Source organism: Electrona antarctica (assembly GCF_951216825.1).
Source record: "Electrona antarctica genome assembly, chromosome: 15".
Taxonomy (NCBI): Eukaryota; Metazoa; Chordata; class Actinopteri; order Myctophiformes; family Myctophidae; genus Electrona; species Electrona antarctica.
Window position 1 is genome coordinate 16,468,288 of NC_136796.1, and position 14,010 is coordinate 16,482,297.

The 14,010-nt window shown below is 45.0% G+C and overlaps 3 protein-coding genes across 3 annotated transcripts; 2 read left to right on the plus strand and 1 right to left on the minus strand.

Moving 5' to 3' along the window:
- Nucleotides 1-1,110: 1,110 nt before the first annotated feature.
- LOC306937953 (cytochrome b-c1 complex subunit 1, mitochondrial-like) lies at nt 1,111-2,547 on the minus strand (the record flags this gene model as incomplete). Its single annotated transcript, XM_079521976.1, has 1 exon — nt 1,111-2,547. The coding sequence occupies one exon, from the start codon at nt 2,545-2,547 to the stop codon at nt 1,111-1,113; it is 1,437 nt and encodes a 478-aa protein (XP_079378102.1).
- Nucleotides 2,548-3,046: 499 nt separating this feature from the next.
- LOC306937881 (fructose-bisphosphate aldolase A-like) lies at nt 3,047-4,171 on the plus strand (the record flags this gene model as incomplete). The annotated part of the gene is made up of 1 exon (XM_079521895.1): nt 3,047-4,171. Exon 1 carries the CDS (start codon nt 3,080-3,082, stop codon nt 4,169-4,171), a length of 1,092 nt encoding a protein of 363 aa, XP_079378021.1. The 5' UTR covers nt 3,047-3,079.
- A 4,536-nt stretch (nt 4,172-8,707) lies between these two features.
- Nucleotides 8,708-9,646, plus strand: LOC306937882 (mitochondrial glutamate carrier 1-like; the record flags this gene model as incomplete). The annotated part of the gene is made up of 1 exon (XM_079521896.1): nt 8,708-9,646. The coding sequence occupies one exon, from the start codon at nt 8,708-8,710 to the stop codon at nt 9,644-9,646; it is 939 nt and encodes a 312-aa protein (XP_079378022.1).
- Between the last annotated feature and the right edge of the window lie 4,364 nt (nt 9,647-14,010).

Below are 14,010 nucleotides of genomic sequence, written 5' to 3' on the forward strand. Positions count from 1 at the left end.
CAGTCGTGGTTTCCACTTGAGAGACTTGAGTTTTACCCCAAACGGCCACGGAACTGCTGAAAGTAGTATAAACCAACCAAAAATCGTACAAAACATTTTTGTTACGGCATACCACTCCCAGGAATGGCACATATCGGTTTGGAAAGGCACATACCATTTTGAAAAACGGTATATACCATTTTTGTAGAGTGGCATGCAAAATAGCACTTTTGGAGCTCGCGCTTCCTCTCGCACTAAATAAGACTTGGATGACTCTTTTTGATTGCATTTGTTTGTTTGTTTGTTTGTTAGGTCGCAGATTACTATGAAAACCTGTAAAACCCATCGCTCCGTCGCTCCATCAGTCACGCCTCCATATATGGCCGTCAGTCCATCACGCCTTGTGACATGCTTGTGACACGTCACACCACCATATATGGCCGTCAGTCCCACACTCCTCATAATACGCTCCATATATGGCCGTCTCCATATATGAAGATCACGACTCTGACCTCAACAAACCCTGGATAGCCATACATAGAGAAGACAAGACACTACCCCCGCTGCCATCCTTAGATCTCCATATATGGAGCTGACCTGTTCTGACATTCCATATGTTGATCTGACCTCATCAAACCCTGTACACTCAAGACATGCTGGTCCGTTGGTCAAGCTCCCAAAGACTTTGACGGAGCATGACTATTGACTCGCTCACCCTTGGCCACGTGTAAGATGTTGGCCATGCCCCCGGCATCATCTGGCTTGACTGACTCTGCCTCAGGACCCGCGTTGACTGCCTGTAGCCTGGCCTACATGGAGAAGATCACCGAGATCTGCAGATATGGAACCAGCCAGCAACTCTACATCTGACCTCACAGACACCAGATTAATAGTTTAACTCCTGTAAACGAGTTCACAATAATGTTTATGAAGCAGAAATACATTACGTTCAGTTCACATTCACCCAAAATATGAACGTGTTCATGAACAATCGTTCATTGAACACGTTCAGGGACAACACTGGATCTCAATATTGATCGAAAATAAGCGTGATAATCATTCAGGCCATAATCGCGCAGCCCTAGTCTTGGGTGTCACAGCGTCAATGCATGCATTCCACAAAGGTAGAACTTAGAACCTCAGCCAATACATAGCACTGCGCATTCTGTTGTAGTCGGGTAGCTGCTCGATGGGGCCGATAGCGGCTACAGCTGGACACTTATCATAGATGTATTCAGAGCAGACGTCACGCACCATCTTGGGTGTCACAGCGTCAATGCGTGCATCCCACTCTGCAAGAGGAATGCGCCGGCCATAGTTCAAGATGTGTCTGCCAATATCATCACAAATCGGCGTCGTCCCATTTTGCTGTCCCACCAGGCTGGCTTTAAGAGCATTTTTGCCTCTGGCGACGTCACTCTCTGTCACCGTGGTGCAAAGGTTCATCCATGCATTCTGTGACCAGTGCATCATGTCGTCGATGTGCAGTCCATCTGTCACAAAGTAAATACCCAGCAGGCCGGTGTCACTGTAGGATAAGTGGAAGCTCTGGAAGCTGTGACACAGGTTGTGTTTCGCTGCCTGGCGAGCCAAACGATTGCTCATATGCTCCCCGCCGAGACATGTAACGTCATAACTGCCAATGATAGAGTTTGCCACCATGAGGGGCACAATGTCTGGGCTGGTGGCGCTAGCTCCTTCCACGGCGATGGCAATGTGTGCCAGGGGCATCGCATCATCACGAACACGGATCTCGCTGCCCGTGAAACGGCAGGGGGGCAGAACGGGGGCGGCGTCATCCCGATACTCGAAAGGCAATCCACTGAAGTGAGTCTTTGCTGAGCTGACCAACTCCTCGTGGTTCACATCTCCGGCAGCAGCCAACACCATGCGAGGGGCCTTGTAGTGGCTGTCGATATACTCCACAAGATCCTGACGTGCAAGAACCCTGGCATTGCTGGAGGGTCCCAGGACGCTGTGTCCCAGAGGGGTGCCTTGGAAGGCTGTGGCATGCAACAGATCCAGGCACACCTCCTGCAGGTCGCCTTCCACCTCCTCTAGCTCCCGCAAGACCACGGCCCTCTGCTGCTCGAGGTCCGCCTCGCTCAGCAGGCTGCTCTGCACCACCTCTGACAGCAGCTCCACAGCTTTGGGCAGGTCTTTTGCCAGGGTCTTCATGTAGTATGCAGTGTGCTCCCGGGAGATGTAGGCACTCAAGTGAGCACCCATGGACTCCACCTCCTGCTCCAGGGTGGACTGGGGGTAATTCTTGGTCCCCTTAAAAGCCATGTGCTCCAGAAAGAACCCTACTCCATTGTTCCTCTCACTCTCGTAGCGACTGCCGGCACAGATCCACAGTCCAACTGTGCAGGTGGCTGTGTCTCCAGCCTTCTCTGAGGCAATCCTCAAGCCATTCTCCAGGGCTGTGAGGCGGGTTTCTGGTGCTCCAACTAGGCTCTGGGCATAGTTGACTGAGGCCTGTCCATGCTTCAAAGACACAAGGATGTGACTGTGGGATTCTGAGAAGGCTCGACGCAGAGTGCTGAAGACTCGGTATGTGAATATCATAATTTCTGCAGGCAAACTGGAAGTGTAAAAACTACTTAAAACAGAGGTTCTCGTTGGTTCTAACACAAGCACAAAGTAGTCAACTGATAATGCAGACGAAATGTTTCAGTTCTGAAATTCTTCGATGACGAAATAGAGTAGGTTTCTGTGGTATTTCAAGCTCTCTGATCCAATTTGAAGAATGTGCTGGTATGATGTATGACTCAAACGATTCAGTTGGCTCCATATATGGAGCTCCAAGTCAAACATCATACATCATAGACCAAGACCACATCCTGGAAGCTCCATATATGGGCCTAGCTGGAACACCGAAGCCTGACATCATATAGGCCCTATCTTTGGGCATGACTATCAGGGGCTCCAAATAAGGAGATGAATGACATCACCGCAATGACAGAAGCACCGCAGCCTAAGACATAAAAGGCAAGTGAAGCCCCGGATTCCTCCACTTCGATCATCGATGTGTCAAGGCACAGAGCATCAACACAGATTCCCAGCTTTACCCAGCTCTCCCCAACCTTGAAGAGTCAGGATGCCTCACGCATACCCTTTCCTCACTCCTGAGCAGAAGAAGGATCTCAGGGACATTGCTCACAAGATTGTCACTCCCGGCAAGGGGATCCTCGCGGCGGACGAGTCTACCGGCAGCATGGCCAAGCGCTTCCAGAGCGTCAATGCAGAGAACACTGAGGAGAACAGGAGGCTGTATCGTCAGCTGCTCTTCACCGCTAACGAGCGCATAGAGCCCTGCATCGGCGGTGTCATCCTCTTCCACGAGACCATGTACCAGAAGACCGACGACGGCTTGCTCTTCCCCGAATACCTGAAGAAGAGAGGCATGGCTGTCGGAATCAAGGTTGACAAAGGCGTCGTCCTCCTGGCCGGGACCAACGGCGAGACCACCACCCAGGGTCTCGATGGCCTGTATGAGCGTTGCGCCCAGTACAAGAAGGACGGTGCAGATTTTGCCAAGTGGCGCTGCGTGCTGAGGATCACCCCCACCACCCCCTCTAGACTGGCCATCGTTGAGAATGCCAACGTCCTGGCCCGCTATGCCAGTGTCTGCCAGATGCACGGCATTGTCCCTATAGTTGAGCCCGAGATCCTCCCTGATGGTGACCACGACCTGAAGCGATGCCAGTATGTGACAGAGAAGGTCCTGGCCGCTGTGTACAAGGCCCTGTCTGACCACCATGTTTACCTGGAGGGCACCCTGCTCAAGCCAAACATGGTCACCGCCGGACACTCCTGCTCACACAAGTACACCAACAAGGAGATCGCCATGGCGACCGTCACTGCCCTGCGGCGCACTGTGCCCCCCGCAGTCCCGGGCATCACCTTCCTGTCTGGTGGCCAGAGTGAGGAGGAGGCGTCCATCAACCTGAACGCTATGAACAGATGCCCTCTGCACAGGCCGTGGGCCATCACCTTCTCCTACGGCCGTGCTCTGCAGGCCTCTGCCCTCAAAGCATGGGGAGGCAAGAAGGAGAATGGCAACGCCTGCCAGGAGGAGTTCATGAAGAGAGCTCTGGCTAACAGCCAGGCCTGCGTCGGCAAACATGTTGCCGATGGAGCCAGCGCCGCAGGCGGAGAGTCACTGTACGTAGCTAACCACACTTATTAAGCATGGACAGTTCTCTATCTAAGATCTTCAGCATCCTGCTAGCACCACAGAATAACTATTATTATACAAAAATATATACTGTACACTGGAAACAATGAGTCTGTTGATGTAGTAGCATGCCTTAAGGGTGAGCAGCAATAAAAAAAAGCTTTGTGAGTTGTATACTGTGCCACAGATTAGAAACAAACAAACAATGAAACGTACAAACTGTAAAAACAAAGTCCAAACACTATAGTTAAAGACAGCTTGATAGTCAAAAAGCAAGAGGTTGTCTGCCCTTTACACAGAGCAAATTTAAAACACCACACAGTATATTGTGTATGAAATAACATTTGTAATGTGTGGAAACGTGAAGTCTCCAGCAGGCTTTACGAAATGTTATGATCAAATACCTTGCTTTCTGGCTCCATGATTCAGTCAAAAGCGTTTAGATATTGGGATTTAACCCTGGCCTTGTTTAAGGGTTTTGTAAGATAACTGTTTTCATGAGAATAAGATCTGCTGGAGAGACAGCGAGATCCTGTAGAAGCGACCAACGACCAGGTCGTGACTAGTTGCTTATTGGTCGCGACTAGTTTCTTACTAGTCGCAACCTGACTAGTTGTCGCTACGGGATCTCGCCCTTCCTCATCTGCTGAACAGTTAAACAACTTTCTTCTTGTCGTGTTCACAGTTAAACAACTGTACCGTATCAAGCAATAGCATACTTTTTTTTTTTTAAATGTAAACATTTTCACTCTTTGAGTGACAATGCTGGAGGTAACCTACATTTTAATTTATTCTTGCACAATGCTGGAGGTAACCTACATTTTCATTTGAATGATTATGGACATTGGAGTAGTTTTTTGTTTCACATTTCCCTCTTGTCAAAAACAAGTTATGTGTCTTGAACATATTACTTATTGTTAACTCAGTACTCATCATATAATATGCTGTAGGCCTAACTAAGATCAAGATAGTTTTATGCATACAATCAGCTTACAGGATATGGCATTTTATTGTTTATCTATGCACTTTGGCTTTTGGGCCCTGTACTGTAAATATATCCTATTGAATGGGGGACGATGACAATGATTACACCCCATTCGATGGGATGATTCCTATTTAGTTCAAGGTATCGGGTGGTTTAACGAGAACATGAGAAAGTGGTAGAGATTGAACTTTTTTATTTTTTTTGAGGAGCTGGTCTTGTTGGTTAATAGATGGATCATGGTATGGATCATCATTGCTGGTTCGTTTTGAGTCCCATATTATTATGGCAGCCAGCATGATGACATCATAATGGAAAACCCCATAGACCCACGTGATGTCAGAAATTAGGAAACATACAATAAACTGACAATAACAGTAGTAAGAGAAATCTATGCAAATCTGGGAACTAAATCGTTACCAAGAAATTTCTTCACCAATGTGTTTCTAAAGGTGTCTAATAACATGTACTAAAAGTTTGAAATTCAACTCCCGTGGGAAATTGAGTTATTAGCATAATATGCATAATATGCCCATAACATCCTATATAAGGCAAAAAAGTCCAAATTTCATCATTCTTTAAGTAACATGTGACATATGAAACTAGGGTGTTTGCATGATTCTGAATCCATTCCAAGCATTAGTTTTGCACAAAAAAAACTCCTTGAGAGGAAAACGGCCACACAAACGTGATGAGGTCAGCACATTTTGGTCAACTGGATATGGCCTAATTTAGCCCAAGGAGTGTTTTTTGTGCAAAACTAATGCTTGGAATGGATTCAGAATCATGCAATCACCCTAGTTTCATATGTCACATGCTACTTAAAGAATGATGAAATTTGGACTTTTTTGCCTTATATAGGATGTTATGGGCATATTATGCATATTATGCTAATAACTCAATTTCCCACGGGAGTTGAATTTCAAACTTTTAGTACATGTTATTAGACACCTTTAGAAACACATTGGTGAAGAAATTTCTTGGTAACGATTTAGTTCCCAGATTTGTCAAATACCTGATAAAATGCCCTTACTACAGGTCTGGTTGGCCTGTGACCAGATGCACTAATGAACAGAGGGAAATACATAGGCCTAGAGAATGTGTCTGTCTGTATCATCGAAAGCCAAGTAATAGCGCAAGTGATCGAGTTGTCCAACGTGATTTAAACACAGGCAAGGTTTGACACACTGGTGGAAGATCCTTCCACAGTTTGGGCGCTACAGCAGAAAATTATCAGACAATTTGAGAAACATTCACACACAAAAATATATATTGGGGCTCTGCAGTGTTGCTGCCGATAGTACTAATCACAATATGGGAAAAGTAAGGGATTAATTTCATGGCATGCAGAAGAAAAGTGCCTCTGATTGTTCAAGTGGTTTGCGACCATAGAAATGTGCCACTGAATGTTCAAGACCATATGACCAATGTGCCATCAAGAATGTTCATGTTTGCAACCATAGCCACAGACGGATGCAAATGTGAGCTTGTAGCTACTTTTTGGTACACTCTTGTTCGACCAATGAAGGCGTTCACTTACGAAAGAAAAAACATAAAGGTTGAACCATGGAGATTCAAGGATTCTGCCTGACAGTTACAATATGACAGAACAGTACAAAACAATTCAGCAATAAAATAAGTACGGCATCAATGAGAAGAATGAGAGCAGTCAACACGCACTCAGCGTGTTCAGCTGAGCCTGTTTTTTAAGTGGGCTATGGTTGTGGGCATCAGGCTTTGCAGCAAGCGAACCTCGCGCTCCGAGAGGCCGAGGAATAACTTGTTTAAAACGTCTCGGTTACATGAGAGCCTGCGGCCAAAGTGCTTGCTGTCGTGAAAGCGGCCTCCGCCTCCGCTGGAGAGGCCTTCATTACTGTCATATGCATGTCTGTTGTTGTGAAAATGGCTTCCGCTTCTGCTTGAGAGGCCTTTGCGGTCGTAAACATCGTTACTGTTGTGAAAGTGGCTTCCGCCCCTGCTCACGAGGCCTTCTGTACGGTTGTGAACATCGGTACTCTTGTGAGAACGGCTTCCGCCCCTGTTTGTGATGTCTTCATTACAGTCGTAAACATCCTTACTATTGTGAACACGGTCACTGCCTGAGAGGCCTTCTTTGCGGTCGTAAACGTCCCTCATATTATCATCCGACAGCACCTCATACGCCACCAGGAGTTCTTTGAACTTCCTTTCTGCGTCCTCGTCGTCTGGGTTCTTGTCTGGGTGCCACTTCAACGCCAGCTTCCTGTACGCTTTTCTGATGTCGTCCTGTGGCACGTTGTTCCGGACACCTAAGACGTGGTAGTAGTTCTTCATGTCTCCTTCTGTTCTGTGTGGGGGACAGAAACGACTGCAGTAATGTTCCGGAATCTTCCGCCATGTTTATTTATAGCCGCCCTAAACTCTCCCAAGTTGGTGCACCAGCTGCACGCTAATCTGATTTATTCGTCATCATCAAATCACATCAAATGGCCCCTTCTAGTAATAATTACTCCTAGAAGAGGGGAGTTGTGTTTTATTTCCTCCAATGCATGTATTTCAGAAAGGACGTCACGTGTCAGTCGATTATGTGGACTTTAAAGTTTGTTTAGGGCAGTTATGATGTTGTAATTTGTTTGCCAGTCAAGTCTATGGACTTTAATATTTGTTTAGGGCAGTAAATGACAACGTAGGACGTCATCTGGCTGATATAAATACATATTGTAATAATTTTGTTTCATACAAGAAAGAAGCCAGGATGGACAAAGGAAAGAAACTATATACAACTGTTGTGTGGAAAAGCTTCACAACAAACAATAAATTGAAACAGAACCGGATAATTCATAGAAGAAAGAAACAATCCAGGGTGGAATAAGGAAAGAAGCATTGTAGAAAACGGTTTAGAAAAATCTCTAATTTTAGAGATAACGTCACCTTATGGTCCCCACCATGTGATGTCATGGCAGCCATAGTGGGCTACCCTCACTTCACACAAGTGTGATTTTTTGTAACCTTTTCTGTAACCCTAAAAGTCCATTTTATATCCCTTTTCTGATTGGACAATATAATGTCCAATCAGGCAGGAGTGACATCACAATATTAATATAAATGGCAATCCACAACACACCTTTCTTGTATGAAAGGTGTGGCCTTGACACAGTTCTTACAACCAGGAATGGCATATGCTGCACCAAGTAGAACAACTTCATTGCAAGGATTTCACATCATTGACTTTAATGAGAAAGATATCTACGCTGATCCTGAAATCACAGCTGCCCCGGACTCCATGAAGTCCACCTCACTGCACAGTGTTATGCCACCGTTAAAATATCGAGAGACAACAGGCCAATCGCAAACGCTAACGATTGTACATTACAACATGCAATTTCCCGGAATTCCACCTTTCTAGTCTACTTAGTATTACGATATCCATTCTTATCGGTTCAGGGAGAGGACAAGACCATTAGATCTCATTATTCCATCAGAGAGACACATGCCACAGTGTAACTGACCCCTAAAGAGTGGGGCAGCAACTGATTGACCGACCAAACAACCGACGGACTGATTGACACGTCCATTGGCCTCTGCCAATGGCTGACAAGCAGATCAGTCTTCCTGCCAAATTGATCAATGGGGGGATCGCTGGCCTGATTGGAGTGACCTGTGTGTTTCCCATTGACCTGGCCAAAACCCGCCTGCAAAACCAACAAAATGGATCTCGCCTTTACACTAGCATGTCCGACTGCCTTATCAAGACCATCCGTTCGGAGGGATACTTCGGAATGTACCGAGGAGCGGCGGTGAACCTTGCGCTGGTCACTCCAGAGAAAGCCATCAAGCTGGCTGCAAATGACTTCTTCAGGCAACACCTCACGAAGGACGGGAAGCTCACATTGGTCAAGGAAATGCTGGCTGCATGCGGGGCGGGTACATGCCCGGTTATTGTCACAACTCCTATGGAGATGTTGAAAATTCAGCTCCAAGATGCCGGACGAATTGCGGCTCAGAAAAAGCTAATGCCCGAGACAGTGGTGGCGGGCACTGTGGAGACCAGATCTCCCACCGCCATACAGCTGACCCGAGAGCTGCTGAGGGAAAAGGGCATTGCTGGTTTATATAAAGGCTTAGGAGCCACACTACTCAGAGACGTTCCTTTTTCCATGATCTACTTTCCCCTCTTTGCCAATCTAAATCACCTGGGTAAACGAGGCGCGGACGGGCCCGCGCCTTGTTACGTGTCATTTGTAGCCGGGTGTCTTGCCGGGAGTACGGCTGCTGTCGCTGTCAACCCTGTAGACGTGATAAAGACAAGACTGCAGTCCCTGCACCGAGGGAGTGCAGAAGACACATATAATGGAGTGGCAGACTGCGTCAGAAAGATCATGCGTAACGAGGGTCCGTCAGCCTTCATGAAGGGGGCATACTGCAGAGCCCTGGTCATAGCACCTCTCTTTGGCATCGCCCAAGCGGTGTACTTCCTGGGGGTGGGGGAATTACTTCTCAGTTTCTTGCCCAAAAAGGACCACTAAGAATAAGAATGCCCACTCCACCCCACCTGCAGCCTTTCCCTCCCATCACACAATACACAGAGTGCGTGCCGTTAGGTCATCTCATTGTAAAACAAGGTTTTCAGGGAAATTGGGTCAAAGCATTATCATTTAGCATTTTGTTATTTTTCACAGTTGTTTGTTTCAAAGGATATTTCTTTATTACTTCAACATTTTCAGGGCATGATTGTTGAAGTGCATCATAGATCTAATTGCCCTGAGTTGTGTTATTCATGTCCTCACTGTATTGCCTTATTCATTGCCTTTTTCGCTAGCCGAAGGCATGGGGAGAGAGTATGTTTTGCACTCCGTCCGTCCGTCCGTGTGTCCGTCCGTCCGTCCGTGTGTCCGTGTGTCCGTCCGTGTGTCCGTCTGTGAACAGCTAATCTCCGGCATCGTTAACCCGGTCGATGCCAAATTTCACACACACACTCCCTGGATGCCAACGATGAACCTCTGCCCCAAAATTTCAAGAACGGCCTGTTATAGCGCCACCAGGAGGCCGCTTTGTGCAAAACAAGTTTTTGGACAGTACACCTACAGATTTTCTCTAAACATCACGCAAATTGGTACACAGTCTCTGTAGAGCCATTCAACGAAATGTGTCTTTCAGATTTCTCAGACTCCATCCTGATTGGCTAAGATTGGCTTCCAAAGTTCGCAGGAGTGCTCAGTTTCAAACAAAATGCTGCAAATCATGAACACATCGTGTGATTTCCGTGAAATTGCGCACGCACATTCCCACTAGGCGGAGGAAGAAATGCCATGTGAACATTTTCAACTCAGCCTCATGGTGGCGCTATAACTAGCCGAAAAGTGTTTTTACCTCCAACTGCACGGATTTGTGGATAACTTTGTATGCCAACTCCCTAGAGGCCAAGGAAAAACCTTTGCCTGGAAATTTTCACATCTGCTCTTTATAGCGCCACCAGGAGGCCGACATATGTAAAACACATTTTCTAATATTACTCCTTCAGATTTTATCCAAATTTCACGCAAATCAGTACACATGCTCTCCATAGTCATGTGATCAAGACGGGTTTGTTTGATTTCTCATAATGCACCCTCATTGGCTACGATTGGCTTCTAAACTTTTCAGGAGTAGCCCATTTTGTACAAATCGCCACAACTACTAAACGCAGCGTCCGATTGCGGTGAAACTGTGCATGCATATTCCCACTAGGCTGAGGAAGAAATGCCAATTGACAGTTTTCAAATCAGCCTCATGGTGGCGCTACAGCAGGCCAACACGCGTCACACACACACACACACACACACACACACACACACACACACACACACACACACACACACACACACACACACACACACACACACACACACACACACACTACTCCTAAACATTTTGCCAAACATCACACACACTGGTGGAGACCTGTGCCCAGAAGGGCACTTTTTCTAGTTTTAATGTCGTTTTATGCCTTTACTTTTTTGAGGGACGCTAGCCCCTCGTATATCCAGCTTTTGGTGTTCGTCCACAAACTTTGTTCTACAAACATTCCCGTTGACAATGAATGGGAGAATTTTACGTCATCGTGTCTGAGCAAATAGATTATTTTACGTCATAATGATTTTTGAGGGGCACTAGCCCCTCCTATACACAGGTTTAATGTTTGTCTTTAGTTCAATGTTTGTTTTGTAAACGCCATTGACAATGAAGGGAAAATTTACATCATAATGTAACTCATTACGTCATATTCTCTCTTTATTGTTAATGGCGTTTAATATTTGTGTTGGCACTGTTTGTTTTACATCACCATTACATCACCTAATCAACATGAGTTAGACTTTAATATATTTAGCGCCCCTCACTTCACACGGGTGTGATTTGTTTTCTTTATTGCTCTGTAAAGCACTTTGAGCTGCATTACATGTCATGAAATGTGCTATACAAATAACCTCCATGCACATAAAGTTGAATTACATCAACACAACCTCCATCCACACTATTACCAATGCAATATTGTGAGTGCATTGGTATTTGGTACCCCAGGAGTCTCCGGGGGTACCAAATACCAATGCCACCCTGAGGGGGGGTGGGGGTAGATGCACTGTATGGAGGTACAGTAGATACTAGATAAGTCTCTAGAGGTTCCCCCTTTTGGAATGAATGGAGGGCAATTTCTGAGAATCTTTCTCTCCATTGATGTGGAATTTGAATTAAGACACAGACAAAACAATAGAAATTAACTTGTCATATGCAAGCTTGGTAACATATTTCCAGGGAACATAGGACTTTGGAAACATAGTGTACAGAACTACAGATGGACTATCTTGGCAGCCTTACCCATTATCTCTAAACGTTTTTGCGATTTTTGACTATTTTGAAAAACATTCTTAAATAGTTTGAATAGCCGATCTACAAGCTCTCAACGCGTCAATGTAGATTGGCTAGTTGAACTATTTTAAATATTTTTCAAAATAGTAAAATACCGGTATGGCTAATAAGGTTAGGCATCACCAATTTGTCTGTCCCAAATCCTGACAAAGCTCTAAAATGTCCTGGTTGTCAACATTCACTACCAATGTTTATCATGTTCTATTCTGTTGAAAGGCTATCCACTAAGTGTGCTATTAAGTGCTAAAATAACTGTCCCACAATACCAGGTATAAAAAATAAGTCAAAGGAATTAGCATTGTAGTGAAAACCGCCAATCTGCAAGCACACGGGTCACGACTCACATCAAGATGCATTGTGAACTTATAGATAGATCACAATTTTTCATTATATTTACATCAACAGCATTGCGGTGATGTAATGATACAAATATTTTCATATTGTAAAAGAAAGTATATAGTATACTACAACTACACTATGGGCTATAGGCCTATGTGTTGTTGTTATGACCCACTGGGTCTAGGGAGTTTATGGGACGCAACAAAAGCAAGATGTTTAATGCCAAAAATGTATGTTTTATTCCAGTATGGATTTAGTGGCATACAAGTTAGTGAAGACAATAAGAATAAGTGCTACAACGTGCGGCTAGTGAGCAGGGCTGAGTAGGAATCAAGGAATGAAACAATCAAACTTCACCTACCTCTTTATCCTAACCAAAACCCTCCTGAATCCTATAACTGCACCTTAATTAGCAATAAAAGAACCTAACTGTTTGACTACTCTATTCTTTACCTAATTCCAATACAGTGAAGGGAGGTCATCCCTATGTTCCCCAGGTTTTATGTTCCCCAGGTTCTATGTTCCCCACTTACCTTAGGGTTTAGGGTTAGCGTTATAGGTTTCTGGTTTAAGGACTTCAGTGTTTTGTACTATACAATTGTAAGTATAAGTACAGAATAAATAATGTTTGTTTTTGCCGAACTTTGTTGAAGAGTCTGAGCAATTGTGAAGGAACCTGCGTAACTACCTGGTGAAATGCTATAACAGTAAAATATACTAATATAGAAAATACTTACCTAAATATGATACTATCTTGGCCTGGATCACGATACAATATGCACTTTAAAAGGAAGTAGCAACTTTTTCAGTTTAATCAATGACTATACTGTTGAATGTCATTAAGTGCTATTCAATAAACAGAACTTTAAAAAAAAAAAAGAGTTTAATCAATGAATGGATTGAGGCACTATTATTCCCTACACGGTGGGCACGCTGTCTCTACTTTAGCCAGAGTTTACTGAATAATGACAGCGGCCATGAATGAAGCTCTCAGGGTGGCTTTATGCTGTCAGATGGAGGAGCTGGTTGGATGCCGCAGGATGAAGAGCAGTGAGCCAATGAGAAGACGGGCGCATGCACATACAAAACACAGACACATAACAGACCAATATATTCCTATCTGTAACATGCCCTTATGCCCTAAAATATAGCTGCCATGGCTACTAAGGAGCGTTTTTGCGATGGCTCCATATCTGAAATTGTCCAGGGCCCTAAACTGGGCAGATTCACACTATGAGTATGGTCCCGGATGTTGTGGTAGTGTGAATGCTGTATACCGTTCCCAGGAGCGGCTCACTGCATGCAGTCTCGGGAACGATTGAAGTGTACTCAGATACGGATCGCTGCAATGTGAAAGCATTGAATACAGTTGAATGAAGTGTACACGGGTGTGGAAGAATCAAGGCCAATGTGAATCATGGCCAGCGGGGACCAGGCAATCGTATTCGGGAACAGTTTGAATCAAACGGACTCAGTGTGCCAAGTGTAGGCCTACCAAGTTTCATACTTTTATTTTTTTTTAAAGTGAAGGATTTTTGGACAAAACTATACCTATCACAAATCACCTCACTTAACATCAATGAATTGACCATTATTCCCTGAACAGTTCATGAAACTGTACATGAAATGTATCACATAGGGCGGGTTT